This window comes from Schistosoma haematobium, chromosome 1 (genome assembly GCF_000699445.3).
Source record: "Schistosoma haematobium chromosome 1, whole genome shotgun sequence".
In the NCBI taxonomy this organism is placed as follows: Eukaryota; Metazoa; Platyhelminthes; class Trematoda; order Strigeidida; family Schistosomatidae; genus Schistosoma; species Schistosoma haematobium.
The window spans coordinates 13,059,739-13,077,189 of NC_067196.1; the positions used below are offsets into that span (position 1 = coordinate 13,059,739).

Consider the following 17,451-nt stretch of genomic DNA (forward strand, 5'->3'; position numbering starts at 1 on the left):
GTGTAAGCTTTCCATTTTTATTACGCATATATCTCTACAATACTTATACCACTGAACAGCCGAAGCTTCAGTAAAATCTGTTACAGCCAATGTTACTGTTGCTTTTGTTATACAGTTCGTAACAATAATTATAATTTGCTCTAGTTTCTATCTGAATTGATAGAAAAAAGACCCTATTCTAGCAGACTTCTTCTAACATATGTTGCATCGAAAGACATCGTCATGGTAGTCTGCACAAGGTCCATAAGTCATCTGATTACCCCGATCACAAATAAAGAAATTTTTAATAGTCCCATTTGTTGCGGCCGCTCAATTATAATGTCTTCTCTAAATTCGCTGTGAACCGATCGTACGTGAGCATCAGGCACTGAGCTTAGAGACGTGACCTTGAAATTCATCACGCGCTTCTGATCGGCTCGTCCATGAATTATAGATAAGCAACTTGAGAGCTGTACGTCACAAAATTTTCGCCAACCGTCAAAACACAACTCTTCACTTGCAGACCTCCAAAAAGCTTTGGGGCCACCAGAAAATTCAGACGCCTATCGTGTCGGATTCCACTACTTTAGTAGGTGCTTCAGCAGCTCCACATTTTCTGACGGTCATACTAAGCTTTTTTCTTTCCTTGAACCTGGCATTGTAGGCCTTGTTTTGTTCACGACGTTCTCTTCGACGGGTTTCTCGCCGACGTTGTGACATTTTTTGAGATTACGCAATGATTAGTGCTCTCATGATAGGTCATACTAATAGACCGATTGTCCCATAGTTGAAAGGTAAGTCTCGTGTTTCTTAAATAAGTTCAATGTGCCTTCGGTCTTGTGTGTGAACATTTCAAGATGGGTATTTACAGTGATGAGTGCTAAGTTAGAAGTTTAGAGGTTGAGCATAGGCATGCGAGACTGAAGGTTCTGGACTTGTGCCGAGGTCGTGGTTGAGCACTGCCGAGAAGTCCCACAACATGAAAAAAGAGATGTCTGTTGCTTTCTAGTTTTCAAATGTGGCTTAGCTAAGATCAGGTAATGCTTGATATTATAAAAATACTGCAATCTCTACAGACCCCATCAAACTAATTATACCCAACTTAGGCTGGGAAGTAATAGCTATAAAAATGCAATAGAGTTTATGACAAATTGCTATTGTTTTTGATTGAGATCATGAACCGATCTCCACAACCCCTATACTAGTAAATTGCTATTGTAATAGACGTGATTTATAATTCACGCTAAGTAACTATTCACTTTTTCGAAAAATATTAATGCTTATTCACTGTAAAAATACACACCAAGTTTTGTTTAAACTCGGTTTTTCACAAATTTAATTGAAGGAAACACTTCACTACAGACAATCTGTCTCGTTATCTCAACAAACACGATACATCATCTACAGTGTGGTTTTGTGCATAATATGACTGTACTATTTGGATTACGGGGTTGTCTGTACATGTGGGTGGGTATGAACGAAAAAACGCAGAAATTTTGAATATTTACCGTCATGCAGCCACCTTCTGATTGACGACGTACATTTGGGAGCATCTATTGGAGTAGTGACTGCAGAACATTCATATCTAACGTAATCACAAATGATGCACTTCAGAGGGATGCAACTTCAGAGGGGACTGCACATCTATGATGGGAATCTTTAGTACGTCCCTTAGCCACAAGAAAGGTGGGCCCAACAAGGCTGACCGCTGTGAGTTGGTGAGGTATTCTATCAAGGTAGCCGTCCAACACAACGCACCTCAAGTATAATACACACCTGGAAATTGATCTAACTGGTTGAAGCGAGGCACATTTGCCACAAACAAAATGGAGACCGGCATAAATGAAAAGTTTCTTTGAAGGATTCTGACACTAGCTCTCACATGGCGTTGAGAAGTAGATGAAACATCAAAGTTTAGAGTGGAAGGAGAAAGTTTCAGAACTAGCAGATGCATTAAACGTTGAGCGAAAAGACCTTAGAATTTGAAATAATATAACTAAAAAGAACTAATCTCAATGAGTCTAGAACTTCAACAAAACACAATCAAGAACGCACATTCCAAGTAAACAGTATGAGGTTGTACTGTATTATCATGAAAAATTTAAATATTACATAAATTTTTTAATGAACAGTAAGAGTGTTGATTATTCGGCACACAATTTACACGTTGATTGTCAGTCTATATATTTATAATGTAGTTTGGGTTTATTTGCAATTCTGTCGGACATTTCACTTTGTTTAGCAACCTGATTTTTATATTCCTTGTCTGTCTTGAATTCTGAATTATCTAAAGTCATTAGTGACATGAAAATCATTAGAATTAAAATTGGAACTATCTATCTGAAGTTCAGAATTGTTTGTATAGTAAGTATTAGTTCAAGAATGGTCAGAATTAAAACTGGGAACACTAACTTCATGAACCTACACCTAGTCTATGTGCTGAACTGAATGGTGGTATAAATCAAAACTTTTTACCATCTGACTACTCATTATATAAATTATAATCCCCGTAGATGGATGATAATCATTTCCTATATAAAACTGTACTTCTGATGATGCCTTTTTTGCAAAATGAGTCCGAAGTATAAGAGATTTAATGAGTTTAGATTGACTGCCCTGACTTCTTGAACGGTTGCCATTACAATATTGAAGCAATAAATAATCGATGCGCTTTTTTGGCTCTTCTGGATAACATGGATTCAAAGATCTCATAGCTCTCATTAGAGATCGAAAGAAATTTTCTGTCAGACCGTTAGACTGAGAATTTTTCGGGTCTGTAAATAGGTGTTGGCGTCCAATAACAGTAAGCCAGTTATTAATCAATCTTTCCGTTAAATGGGTTATATTGACCGTTCATAGTGCACTGAGTATTGATTCGCGAGTAACCATCTTCCTCATCGTCATTTGAGCGTAATGTATTAGTTACTCACAAAAATATCTCTGTATGTTCACGAAAAAGGGAAAAACTGCAAACTGAGAGTGGAAGCTCTCAAAAGACCGAGCGGCAAGGATTCTACTAAACTGGAGATGACTGAATTCGTTGATACTAAGTTCGCCGATCAATTAAACCAGGAACCTACAAGCTCCGAATCCAGTCCTGACTGGTGGTCTTAAAAACATTCATATAGCTTAAATCCTCTATTAAAACCTCTCTCGATTAGCTCCTCAAAGCGCAGTTAAGACTGGTGACCACAAAGAACATAGGCACTCACTCAAAATACATTCATGATTCAGTCAAAACAAATACAAGTTTTCAATTTATAAGATGACAACTTAGCACAATCACATCAAAATTGTTTTCATTACTTTAAAACGTTTTTAAAGTCCCGTCTCGTAGTTCACAATTTTTTCACGCTCCTTCCTTCAGAAGAGATATGAATATCTCAGATGAAGTAGGAGATAGGTTACTAAGTGTGCGAAGAGGCGAAAGAACAAATCTTACGAATATGGACTCCGACACTTGATTATCTTAGCTGAGATACAGAGGAATAAAAAATTATCTGAAGATGGTGCACAACGTTACAAGTACGCTAAGTTAATTCGACACAAATACCAACACCACTCCTAGGCTCTTCGAGACAACCCTCGAAAAATTGCACATCAAGAGGTGAGAACCAAACTGCTGATAATTTTTCTCACTAATAGTTCTTCCCGCTCAGAATGTCATCCTAGCCGTGGCAATCAAAGCTTGATAAATATCTACTCACTAACGGATTAATATCTCCGGCCTCGACTACTTTCATATGTCGTAACCTATATACAGTTATCATTACGGCATACCGTCAAATTAATTCGCCTCACCTTTTAGCACCTCCAATCTTTCTCTTGTTCGTACAGTTCAATCCACTGATAACGTCTGCATTACTGATTAGCTGACTCATTTATTTGTCTCATGAAACAATCGTATTCTATTAGTATTCAAATTTCAGATTCAGATTTGTGTAGTAAGGACAGAAGGCCTACGGCCTATGTTATTCCTTTTCTAGTATGCTTCTGTGAGTGTCCAGTCTTCTCTTGAAAGAGTCAATTGAAGGTGCGGACACCACTGCTTCAGGCAGCAGGTTCCAAGTATTGATGACTCGGTGTGAAAACCTGTATGCCACGGGTATTTTGTTCGTTCTTGGCTTTTCTACTCGCCTGCTATGTCCTCTGAGGTGTCCCGATCTAGTGGGAAGAAAGAGAAAGAATAAGTTAGGTCCGAAATCATTTCTTAGTATTCTGTACATCAATATTAGATCTCCCCTTAGTCTGCGATAGGACAGAGTAAAGAGGTTCAGTTTTTCAAGCCGCTCTTTATATGATAAACCCCGGAGTTCCGGAATTGCACGCGTAGCTGCCCTCTGTACCTTTTCTAGTATGTCTGAGTCACCTTTTAAACAGGGGCTTGCAGCCTGAACACAGTTCTCTAACTTAGTTCTCACTAAGGATGTGTATAATGTGGTGAACATGGTAGCATCAAGCTTAGTGAATGTCCTTTTTAAAGCCCAGAGGGTTCGAAACCCCTTAACTGCGACCTCCCGGCAATGGGCCGTCGTCTTAAGATCATTACTCACTGTCACCCCTAGGTCCTTATGAGACCGGACTACGGGTAATGACACATCCCCTATGTTGTACGTATTAACCTTTGAATCCCCCAAGTGCATGTAGACACACTTTTCCGAGTTGATAGGCATTAGCCACTCTTTAGACCAGTTTATCATATTACTTAAGTCCGCCTGAAGAGTAAATGCGTCTTTGTCTCCAGTTATTACTCGCCAAATTTTTACATCGTCAGCGTATAATAACATTGGAGACTGTACTATACTTGTAAGATCATTAACGTACATTATAAAAAGTAAAGGACCTAAGACGGAACCTTGGGGTACTCCACTAAGTACTGGTCTCCAGATGGAGCACTTGGAATCTATTCTTACTTTTTGCCTACGACCTACTAGGAAATCCTTAATCCATTTTAAAAGAGGTCCGGCAATACCAAGGTTTGCCAACTTCAGTAGCAGTCTATTAGTTGGCACCTTGTCAAAAGCCTTACTGAAGTCTATGTAGACAACATCCACTGAGTTTCCGTTGTCTAGCGCATTAATCCAGAGCTCCCTAGCTATAAGGAGGTTCATTGTACAGGATAGACCCTTTCTAAAACCATGTTGTGCCATGTTCAGCAAGTTATTGGTTTCCATAAATGCTGTTATGGTCCGTTTGATTATTCTTTCCAGTATTTTAATTACAAAACTGGTGAGGCTTACGGGTCTGTAATTTGATGGAACTTGTCGTAGACCTGTTTTATGTATGGGAGTGACGATTGCGTCCTTCCAGTCCATAGGTAACACACCTTGGTCAAGTGACATTTTGAATATCACAGTCAGTGGGGCTGCGATATATTCGGCAATATGTCTCAAGATTTTAGGGTGTAGTTCATCTGGTCCTGTTGACTTCTCCATGTTTAGGGTGCTAAGAGCCTTAAGCACATCGTTTTGGTCGAAGTCCACGGTGAGCAGCTGGTTTGTTGACTCTGTAATTGGGTCTGGTTCTTTCTCTAGAGGAGGTTCCTGAGTGAAAACTGCCCCAAAGTAGTCAGCCATAACCTCAACTTTTTCCTGATCTTCCTCTATCATTTCAGATTCACTTCCTACTTTAATTAGGTTGGGAATCCAATGATGAATCCTTGTTCTGTAGTTTATGTATGAGAATATCCTCTTGGGCTGCTTGAGTGCAGATTCTGCCAGCTGCATTTCATATTTTCTTTGCGCTTCCCGAATTTTAGTTATACACTCGTTTCTTATCGATCTGCAGCGTTCCATCGTACCTGCTGTGCCAAGGCGGATGGCAACATCCCAGCATTTCTTCTTTTGTCTTAGTAAGCGTCGAATATCCCGCCCTATCCAGGGATGTCCGTGCTTCTTTTTCTTTGGGACAGTCCAGGGTATGTATGGTTGAGTTACCCGATTGTATAACTGCCTGAATAGAGTCCATGCCTCTTGTACTGATGCCCTTGAGTCAATTTCCCAGTTCTCAGCCGATGCTGCGGAGTTAATTGCCTGCATATCTGCCTTCCATATGTTAGGACGGGCCGGCGCAATTGTTTGACGAGCAATCTCAGCCATGAATTTGAATAAGATGACTGCATGGTCACTTCTCCCAAGTGGTGGGAGAAAAGCCGTTTGGCCAACGTCATCACCGTGTGTGAAGACTAAATCTAAAAGAGAAGAGTTTCCTAAGTCGTATCTTGTGGGATCTCTAACGTGTTGGAATAATGCTAGTTCAATCGAGGTTTCTAACAGTTTGGAGTCGAACGACGATATGGATGACCCTACTTCTAAGTTAACCCAGTTTATATATGGTGCATTAAAGTCGCCTACTACAAGGCTTTTACCGTTGTTACACCAGGACTTAAGTTTACTAAGGAGAAAATCGTCTGCTACACATTCTGGACTGCGATAAACTACAACTACTTCAATATCTTGCCTTCGGCATTTCAACTTACATCTCACCAGTTCACATGTCCCTGAAATATATGCTACCGTCTCAGCTAATCTTATGGTTAGGGTACTTTTCGTGTACACAATAACCCCGCCTCCCCTTCGGTTTAATCTATCAGCCCTACTGGTTATGAAACCAGTCAATTGGATTTCACTATCTAATACTTCTGACGTTAACCAAGTTTCCGAGACAGCGATAACGTCCGGTTTTTCGTTATCCACCACTGACTTCAGCTCCGCCATTTTATTTAGTAGGCTGCGAGCATTTGTGTAGCACACTTTTAAGTCTGTGGAGAGCTTTCCCTTGCCACCCAGAGTGGCTTGGGGATCGTTTTGCTCCGAACTTTTACAATCTGAAAACCCTTAAGAACGAGGTTTCTTTCACCGTTTCGGCGACGCTCGTTTATTTCCGCTTCTGCAGCTCTTCTCTTAATACAATCAGCTAGGCTGAGGTCCTCACGGACATATATTCCGGACCCAATCAGTTTACGTGAATTACTTAGAACCAGGTTCCTTTCTTCCACCGTGTTGAATGTAACCTTTAGGAGGCGGTTTTTCTGAGGACTTTTGGAATCCACCTTTTTTCCTATTCTATAAAGCTTACAAATACTAACTCCTGAAACTGTATCTGGGAGTAGTTTACTTAATGATGTCTTAATATGATTGAGATCATGTTCAAATCTTGCCTTTGGTTCAGTATCTGAAGATTCTCTTATCTTATGAAAAATGACTGATCTCTCAGAGAGATCTGTCTTTTCACGCGGTGAGGATTTTTCTTCTGATAACATTCCTTCCAATGTCTTGCTGACCAGCTGCGTTTTGCCTACAACCTTTTTCCTCTTATTTTTTTCCTTCTTACCGAAGTCCATTTGTCACCACTCAGAACAGCCACACCTGGACTATGTGGAACGGTGACAGTTTTATCCGGATCTTCTATTTCGACTAGAGGTGTATGACTGCCGATGTCAATATCAAGCGACACTTCATTTCTCGTTAATGTCAACGGAGATTTCACGTTCCCGTCAACCGCGGTCAGGTGTTTAATGGGTCCTGTAGCAGCACTTACTACACTGACACATTCTTCATCGTCAGTGCTCCTGTTATCAGTGCTTCCGCCATCGTTTTTCTTGCAGGCCAAAGCCAATAGGCCCGTAGCCTCCTGTATTAGTACCTTTTTATCCGTACAGCAGAACATACAAAGCCAATGCGAGTTAGGCTTCGAGCATCTTTTGTAAGCCGTCGGACTTAGTCGTGTACACATTTTGTGATACCACTTTTTACAGTCGTCACACTGCATTCCCTCCTCAACGGAGAACAAACAATTTTGTTGCCCACATTTGTGAGTCTTACCAACCATTGTAATTCGATTTAAAAGGTTTAAAAACAAAAAATGATAACAATGTGAACACATGTGTTAGTCAAGGACTAAAAACAGATACTCAGGACAAAATGTAGCAAAAATTTTCAAACTTTAACCAAAGAACTCTTAGTTAAAGTAGACCAAGAATGCTTTTTAGTGCAATAAGTACCAAAAGCAAGTATAATCACAACAAGTACAAAATTCACTGCCCTTTGTGAAACTCGCTATTATTTTTCCGACTGCGACTAACCAATCACCTGCATAGTGGTGGGATATTTGCTGGTTTTGCAAATCTTATTGTGTTGAGATTTTGAGTACTCTATATATAATGGAGATAAACGTACCTTCTCAGACTACAAGATATACAAAGCTCACGCATAACTACCAAAACGATTAGAATAAGTGCATTCATGTCGACAGACAACAGCCAGTTGAGCATTTTTAGAAACTGGATTCATGAGGAAACAACAAGAGAGAATGGAAGGCAAATAAATACTTTATTCAAACTGCCTACGTGGATATTGAATATTGGATTAAATTAACCATGACTACAGCTGCACCGGGTTGTGCAAATAAACTGGATGTAACAAGTTTGAAACATTACACCATCAACTTTTTGTCTCGATTATCATATTGTCTTAATCTATCGTCCGTGTCACTTCCGATTGTCATTAATTGCTTTCGCTATCAGATGTAAGTGCATTCTATCTGCTTAGTGAGTCATTGGCTCATGTTTTCTCTTAAGAGAAAAACATTTGGTCTTTCTCTTCTATAAAATTTCACTTGCTGCCTATCAAACTCATCGAGCACACACAGTATCATTATATTAGACTCAAACCCACCAAAGGCAGAGCGTTACACAGATATAACTCATTTACCATCTTAATCCATCAATTCTATTATTGTCCTGTTACCTTTATCTTACTGTTGTGTAACTACTAAATGCTGCCTATCGATACCATTGTTATGTGTGAGTTCTGGATCGTCGACCTTTTTCCTTTCTCTCCTTCATTTGAGAGAATTTCACTTACGCTGCTTTTTACATTCCCCGACATAAAAAGTACTTTCAGGCCAGAGTCAAAAATATACAGAAGATTGAGGATTACGCTCACGTTTATCATTTTCACTGTTTGTTATTCTAACTTTTAAGTTATTTCAAGCAATCAAAGAAGGAAAAATAAAGGCGAATTTCGGAGAAACTCTGGGGGAAATCCTTAAGAGAATTAGGTGTAAATGCATGGGATAGCGCATCAAATTACCAACCTTTCTTACAACTTCGGAGTAGGTAGTGAAGATTTTCCTAAGATTTACCCACTGAAGGGTGTCTCGAAACTAACACTCTTTACTTCTGTAGCTACAATGTTGTCAGTGAGAAGCAGTATATATGTCACTGGAATTCTAAAATAATTGCCAACTTTTTAAATGTAGGCTGAAATTGATTATTAAATAAGATATTATTATCTTAGCAAAGAAAACGTAAGGATGTAACTTTTACTTACGATAATGTATGTATTAAGGACACTATGACCTGGCTAACTATGTTGACAGCAGTACAATTAAATGATAAGTCACTAATGTCTAGTAGCATATGCTCATGACTAACTACTGAACACAGAAATATACTTACATCATTCGAGGGCAATGATTCTGTAGAAAGACATACGGTACAAACTTAAGAACGGAATTTAAGTTTACCGTTTTCTCCTATCTCTGTAATCAGTTCGGGATCCTTTTTGGCGAGTATTAAGTTGTTGGGTTTAAATGATGTGAACCTAGTATCCCTACAAGCTATATCATGTTTCTTTACATCACGATTAACTGGCGTTTTGCTATTGCCAATTAAATTATTGTCGTGTAATCGACTAACGAATGACACTTGCTGATTATAAAGCCGGACAGCCTTTTTGGCTTCAGAGGATCCTCAGTTCACTGTTCTTTTAATCTGTCGCGCACAAGCCTTAAAAAACTAAGGTATCTTAGATTCGCGCCTTAGTCTGAATTTATTTTATGATTCTATTACTTTTAAACATCATTGTATTCAACACAGCTCACCAGCTGTTTGTCAAACTTTTCATTTATGGTGCCAATGGTAGTAAAAATTATTATCAATATCAAAAGAATTCTAAACTCCAGACTTTTAAACACCATGGTGCACTCATTCTCTTCATATCACCTTCGAAAAAGCATTCTAAGCAAAATATACATCGCTTCGTGTACATTTGTTTACGACTCAAACTTACGTACGCTTTAATCTTTGAGTAACTCGAATAATCGTTTGTAGATCTAGTAACTGTAGTGAATGTTACAAATCAAGAATTCTTTGAGAATACTTCAGTCAACATAAGTCGTGATATTTTTGGGAAACAATTCTAGGTTTATTTTTACAGAGCATGGATCAAACTACTGTTTAACTTAAAATACAATTCTATACCAACTAGGGCTGGCCGGAAATTTAAGATATCTTGAGAAGTTATAGTCTCCTATTAGTAACTGCACCCCAGTGCAAAACTTCAATTGCCAAAGAATATAAAACATAACGTTTTAACCGTGTAAACTGATAGGATGTTAATCTCCCACCTGTTTTAAAGACAGACAGCAACTCTTTCATTGTTTATTATGTTTTCTCTGACAATATTCAACACATTTATTGGGACCAAACTGCTTCTCGACATAGAAGATACAGGAATGCCCGTAAAATATGCCTTGCTCTTTGATGTGAAAAAAACGGTGATAACAAGCAATATTGTGCAGAGATTCACTATAAAGTTGAAGAGAATAATCGGTCCTTTTCAAGGTTTTAATGGGCTATTACAGGTTCTTTTGTATCACTTCTAACGCTTTCAATTTCGTATATTTACTCCACTAAAAATTTTGCCCATTAGTGACGTGAATATATTACTACGTTCATACGTTCATTATCACACAATAAGCAGTCAAAAACCTATTTAAATAAGGTTCTGTTATCTGGTTTCTCGAGTGCGTTACAAGTGATACATTAACTAACTTGACCATTTCATTAATTTTGCTGAAAATTAAAACACTATTCAGATTTCTGACACTGTGAATGTGACATTCTTCTTTAAAAATAAATCTGTCTTTTGAAATCTCTGTAAAAACGTATCTGTCTTATTACAATTCTTGTTATAATTAACCGTTTACAAGGAATCTACACGACACCACATCCCATGTCCAATATATCTTCCGTAACTAGAGCACATTTATTTTTATAACTCTTCATCCATTTCATATGGCCATAGTTAATGATTTATGTAACTTGACTTTATATTAATCAAATAACGCAAAATTGATTCATTACATTCTTTATAATTATAAGTGTGTTTCATGCACTGATTTGGTTGGCCATATTATCTTTTTTATTGACATTCATATACGTATATGTAATCAACGAATTTATGGTGTCTCAAGTCTGCACAATTAGACCAAACGACTGCTGAAAATAGTCCGTCCGCTAAAAAAATATCATGTCCTCAATTTGGCATTGAAAGTTTTGTTGAAGTCAAAGATACTTATATTCCTTCACAATATGAACCTCAGTAATCAATCATTTTTATATATTATGGGTTCTTCAGTTATGTTTTGGTCATATCTAGTTCGCTGCTTATGTAATGCCTTATTAATTTTTCCACGACAGATGGTTTTTGACTAATTTGTAACTGAACGTTTATGTGAGGGTAATCGTTTATTACGTTTTGTTAAGTCAAATTTGAGTCGCAGTACTGAGAGAATTCTGGAAACTCCAATAAAAGTATATCATTATAGTCTAATACATTTCAGGCTTTATGCTCACCACTCACTTATTGTCCACCTCAAAATTGCTATTTGAGGTTCAAGTGATAATTCATGGATTCCAAAGCAACGTATTATTTATTGTGATATACATAGTTTTTCTGAAACTAACGAGTGCATTATACAGAGAAATAAATCTGCACAACATGCATTTTGTGCAGTAATAATAATACAACTTTGTTTGATATTTCGAAATGGAGTACAAAAATTGAATATAGTGAAGTGTCTAAAAAGGGAAATATTTTATCGAAAAATTGGAATATCCTGCTTTTTGTAAAATATATCCTGAGATAGAAACACGTTTCCCGCTTATAATTAAATCAGGTTTATTTTAAGTTATGGTTTGAAAAGATGTGAATAACGTTGATGGACATGAAGTAAGTAACATAATATATAGTTCTAGAGGGATATTTCTTATCATCGACTTTGTAACGGTTCTTATCAACTGATTACTATTGGTTCCTAAGAGTACACACTAACTACTAAGTCAGCTTATTGTGTGCTTCACTTGAAATTAATGTACTACGCGTTCTAATGAAGTATAATGGTCAAACAATGCAACCATCACCTGAAAGTCCAACAGAACCATATCACAATACAACGTAAACGAGAGATTTTCTTAGTAGAACTTCCAAGTTAGCATGATAATACAGTTTAATAATGTCTACTGGCTATTACCGGTTTATAGGCCTTGAAAAAGAAATTGTTTTATAATTATTCATCGGATCTGTACAAACTGCCTGATAAGTATTTGGTCATTCATAATAATAATAATAATCATTCGATCCTCATAACTGAATTATTTCCTCATGTACTTTAGATAACACCATGCAATTTGTGTATTTGTTTTAACTATGAAAACATGACAGAAACTGCTGAATCAGTATCAGAACAAAAATCATTCGATCCATTTATTCCATGGGGTTTTCCAAATGAATTAAATTTATGTAAAGCAGCACGTCATGCTGATATAAAAGCTGTAAGCAAATGTATTGCAAATGGAGTGAATATAAACTTTATTGATGGTTTTGGTAAAACAGCATTACACTATGCAGCCGCAAGTAAACATGTTTAACATTTCGTAATTCTTGATTTACTTTTCCCTTCAAAAAATATATCTCAAATTAAATAACAGATGGAAGTTACGAATCAGTGAAACTTCTTGTCGCTAATAAAGCGAATGTAAATATATGGGATTCAAATGGAACTACACCATTACATATGGCCGCTAAAGGTAGGCCAGTTGTATTGGATTTACAACATACTATTAAATTTATTTTACAGGAAATCATACAAGAGTAGTGAAATTCTTACTTATGTCTGGGGCAGATATTAATCATCAATGTATTAGTGGCGTCAAACCAATCGACTTAGCAATTTACAATTCCGAAACTTGGAAAGTAAGTTATGCTGAAGAAGATTTGTTATACTCATTGCTTTCTTGAATGTTCACTGTTCATTTTTATTGATTTGACTATAAATTCAACTCTAGTTAATGCTGGCTATTTTTAACAGATGAGCTTGTTTGGTATACTAACTTGGTCAGTTCGAAGATGACGCTCCCTAATTTCTCATTCTTTACTAATGGAGCATGCTTTAGGTTGGAAAATGTCAATGATTGGATATTTTTTATAAAATTTCTCAACCAAAAACATGGATTAGATGTGTCCAAGTTCCTTAATGGTATTCAATCACAAAATACTTTTTTATTTAGCCTTACTTCTCACTTATTTATTTTGAACAGTATGCCTTAAGCACATGAGTCAAGATGGTGGTTTACTAGTCTGTTGTAGGAGATGTCTTCAAGCCGGTTCACATTTTATCCTTATCCTTTTTACGACGATACTAACAATTATGGCATGAGCTTAAATAATTATGGCTATATCTTTGTAAAGTTAATAGAGAACCTAAAAGCCGTAGTTGTTGATTACTTGTGGTTTCTACAACTAATATCGTTTAGATAGCTTGTCGTCTTAAGTGGCAATTAAAAATGATTTAACGGTTATCTTTGATTTCTAATTACACAGCTTTAGCACTGCTAAACAACCCTCTGTAATCAGGGAATTCAGAAGAAACACCAACATTTGTCAACTAGCTTACAATTTAAGGATTACTCTCTTATTATTTCGTATAACTTACTGTCACTTTTCACCTTAATTCAATCATATACACTCCTGACCCAGATTTATCTCATCAGTCCTGATTTGTTAAACAATCTTCTAATTTCATAAACAAAGATAGACAGTGACTAGCAGTGGAATCCAGTACGGGCGTTTCGTCCTATTTGAAAGCTGGACATACTTACACCTCAGAGATGATGTCCACTCTGGGACTGGAACCCAGTACCGTTTGCTTCAAATGGCATCGCGTTATCCACTTAGCTACTGAGTCCTAATAGCTACCTACTTGTGCAATGGGGTGAAGTTATATTCACTTGGTGTTGTTTACTTGTATCTTCCGATTGTTATTTAGGACTACAATTGATCAGTCTGTTGTTGGCAAATGTGCATCCTGTGCAGACTGCTTCGATATTGCCTGAAGTCGCAAGTTTTATAAGCAAAGATCGATTTCAGACAATATCGAAGCAGTCTACACAGGATGCACATATGCCAACAACAAACTGATCAATTACAGTCCTAAATAACAATCGGAAGATACAAGCAAGCAACACCAAGTGAATATAATCTTCCAATTATTTATTATAACATTATTAAGTGCATATTTTTGTAGTTGTTTACTAATGTTGATAGGTACAGTAAAACGTTTTGGTTTAATCTCTTCGTATTTTGTGAAGTATAGTTTCTACATCCGGAGGTTTCACATGCTTCTGATCGATTTATCATCAAATATAAATATCACGAATGAAGTAGAAAATAATTCAATGATGAACATAGATTTCGCTGATTGAAATCATAAGTCAATTGAAGCTAGACCACCATGGAAAACCTGGAAGCACCGGACGGCCGTTTCGTCCTAGTATGGGACTCCTCAGCAGTGCGCATCCACGACTCCGCACCTCGCGGGATTCGAACCCAAGACCTACTGGTTTCGTGCGCCGTCCCGTACTTCCAGGTTTTCCATGGTGGTCTAGCTTCAATTGGCTCGTGATTTCAACCTGTGAAATTTCTAAAAATCTCCACAAAACCCATTCTGAACATAGATTTGTACTAAATCAGTCGCTCTAACAGGTTTCGTTGTTATACACAACAATAACGTGAATAACTGATACAACTGAACTATTGTTCAAAATCAATAGTTTTAAGTTGATTCAAGTAAAAATAAACAGTCCTCCAATGAATAGGCAGTGTTGGGACATCGAATATTATCAAAATAGTTAATTTATAATTCATTAGGATCTATAATCATTGTTTCTGTCTGGTTATCACTCAATCTATGTAATTTAAATTATTACAAATTTGAGTCTAGCTTTCTCAAATATATTGATCATGATATTATAAAGACTAATCAAAGGTAGCTAGAATAGTACGATTTGTCACACTTTAACAAGTACAAATACATTTCACTGAAATCACTAAAGTTTAGTCATAGAATAAAGGAGTTTCAACTTCAAGATTTAAAAGACAAATATATTGAACTATTCAAACTGTTTTTTAGACTCAAAATCTATCCTTGAGAAAAAATTAACATTGGAGATTTTTGACCCCGGAAAACATTCCATTATATGGCAACATTTAAATAGTGTTTAAAGGGACATAAATAGATGATTTAGTCTGTTAATTGAGTACTCGATCTGATTTTCTGGCCGCTTCTAATAATCTCAGTCTAAATCTACATAACAGTCTAGACACAAAAGAATAGGAAGAAAACGCAAAAATGGTGCTGTACTCGTGCTTATTTTTATTATTCAATGTGACCTTGATCATCTAGAAAGTTTCAGAAGAATAATAAATATTATCAATAAGGAGTTGACTCGTGATTCGTTATCCTTTTAGATATTTCAAAGAAATTTCTACTCAGTCCCGACTGAATAAAATGCTTCCAAGCGATTTCAGGACCCGTTAAGTTATACAAGGATAATTTGGGAGCACTCTAACCGTAGAGTTAGGGCTTAACGACTTAACATCTAATTGGTTTTTTCAATCAGTATTATACGGATGTATTAAAAAATAAAGGTATTTACTAACTGAGAACTGATTCTTTTGAAAATTATTATTCTTGAATAAGTTTAGATCCCCATTTATTTCGGCATCTCATACAAGGGTTATCATGGAAAATATCTATTTTAAGCTATAAATATTATATATATGAAATCATCATCAAAGTTTTCGCATTATTTTCAACAATTTTAAAAGAAATTTTCTTTATATGTTACATTTAATTCCTCTCCTATTATTATTAATAATACAACTATTTACAGGTTTTATTGGACGCTGCAAACGGCGATCTACCTAAAATTGAACATTTAATACAAACACGTACAGTTCCTCTAATTCCCCAATTTACAATACAACGAGAAATTGATAAACAAGCAAAGGCGAATGAAAAGAAAGGTGGAACGAAGAAAAGTGGAAAGAAGAGTGGAAAAAAAAGTGGTAAAGGCAAAAAGAAGAAATGATCAATTTGTCCAAGATTATGTGAAAATTTAAAGTACTTCTACTGTCTTGCTTACATTCATACATACATTATATACCTGTACAATATGGTATACATATTAATAAAATCTATTATTACAAATTTATCATTTGAGCACTAAATAAAGTAGAAAAGAAAGCAATCAAGTCATGAATGACAGAAATGCAAAAAAAGATAGGCAGATTGAAAGCCAATGAGTACATAAAGGTCAAGAATTACTCTCACGTTTACAATTGTTGTTACGATTATTTATTGTAAAAATATTCTAACATAAAAACATGAACATCAAAATATGTAGTGAAACGTTAACTGTTTATTTCGACTTACTACTCATACTACTCAGATATTATAAGTAGCATAAAAATAATTACAATTATTGTAATCGTGATGAGATCTAAGATTGACTCAAGTGATTTTAGATGTGATAAGCTTGGTGTTTTAATGTAATATCTGGTTTTTACGAATAATAATCTTAACTTTAGACAGTTGCATATTAAATTGTGATAAGATTATCCTTTTCTATTAACTACGATTTGTTATAATTAATAGTCGAGATGAAATAGAGTACTCAATCCTTGATAAAATCTTTCATGGTTTTTTTCAACCACAATTTACCTTACAGATAAAAATAGATTTCAATTTACAAAAAATGATCACATTTTAGACTCAAGCTAGCTAAAATTAAATCGTTTGCAACGGTTGTCTTTCGTCATTTTGTAGTGAACGAGAAATGCTAAACCATAAATTTAAGCATACAACAATCGATCAAGTGGTTCTCTGACGACAAAAATTCAACTCATTACTGTACTACATACATGATTGAAAATAGTATATATTTTGTGAAAAATCCTAGGCAGTGAAGAAACGATTCTAAGCATATGTACACCTTATGCCTAAATTTTTATAAGATTGAGATTGGTCACACAAAATAATTGTAATGATAATGTGAGTGTGTTAGTGTGAGTAAATGATTTACTTCTCTAATCAAGTTCTTAGTCCAGATTTTCTTATCCTTATGGTATGCATACGTTATAAATAACATTAATTACCTATCGGTAATACGTTATTCTACACAATCTCAGTTTACTGTCTTTATAATATTTCGTTCGTTGGGCACCAAAAATTAGGATTAGTAGTTGAATTCGATCATCAAAGGCACAAAAATCTTAGTTTGCTAATGACGTTTTGCAGATATGTGAAACTAAAGTTGATATTAAGTGAATTGTTGGGCCAAGTTAA

The 17,451-nt window shown here is 36.1% G+C and overlaps 1 protein-coding gene across 2 annotated transcripts; it reads left to right on the forward strand.

Moving 5' to 3' along the window:
- The first annotated feature begins 8,347 nt into the window (after positions 1-8,347).
- Positions 8,348-16,314, forward strand: MS3_00002876 (uncharacterized protein). 2 transcript variants are annotated; one of them, XM_012937180.3, is made up of 5 exons: positions 8,369-8,505; positions 12,440-12,680; positions 12,755-12,853; positions 12,904-13,019; positions 15,998-16,314. In XM_012937180.3, exons 2-5 carry the CDS (start codon positions 12,482-12,484, stop codon positions 16,193-16,195), a joined length of 612 nt encoding a protein of 203 aa, XP_012792634.1. In that variant the 5' UTR covers positions 8,369-8,505; positions 12,440-12,481; the 3' UTR covers positions 16,196-16,314. The 2 variants fall into 2 exon arrangements, with proteins under 2 accessions (XP_051073176.1, XP_012792634.1); XM_051210534.1 differs by having other exon boundaries at positions 8,348-8,505; positions 12,440-12,853.
- The last annotated feature ends 1,137 nt before the right edge of the window (positions 16,315-17,451 follow it).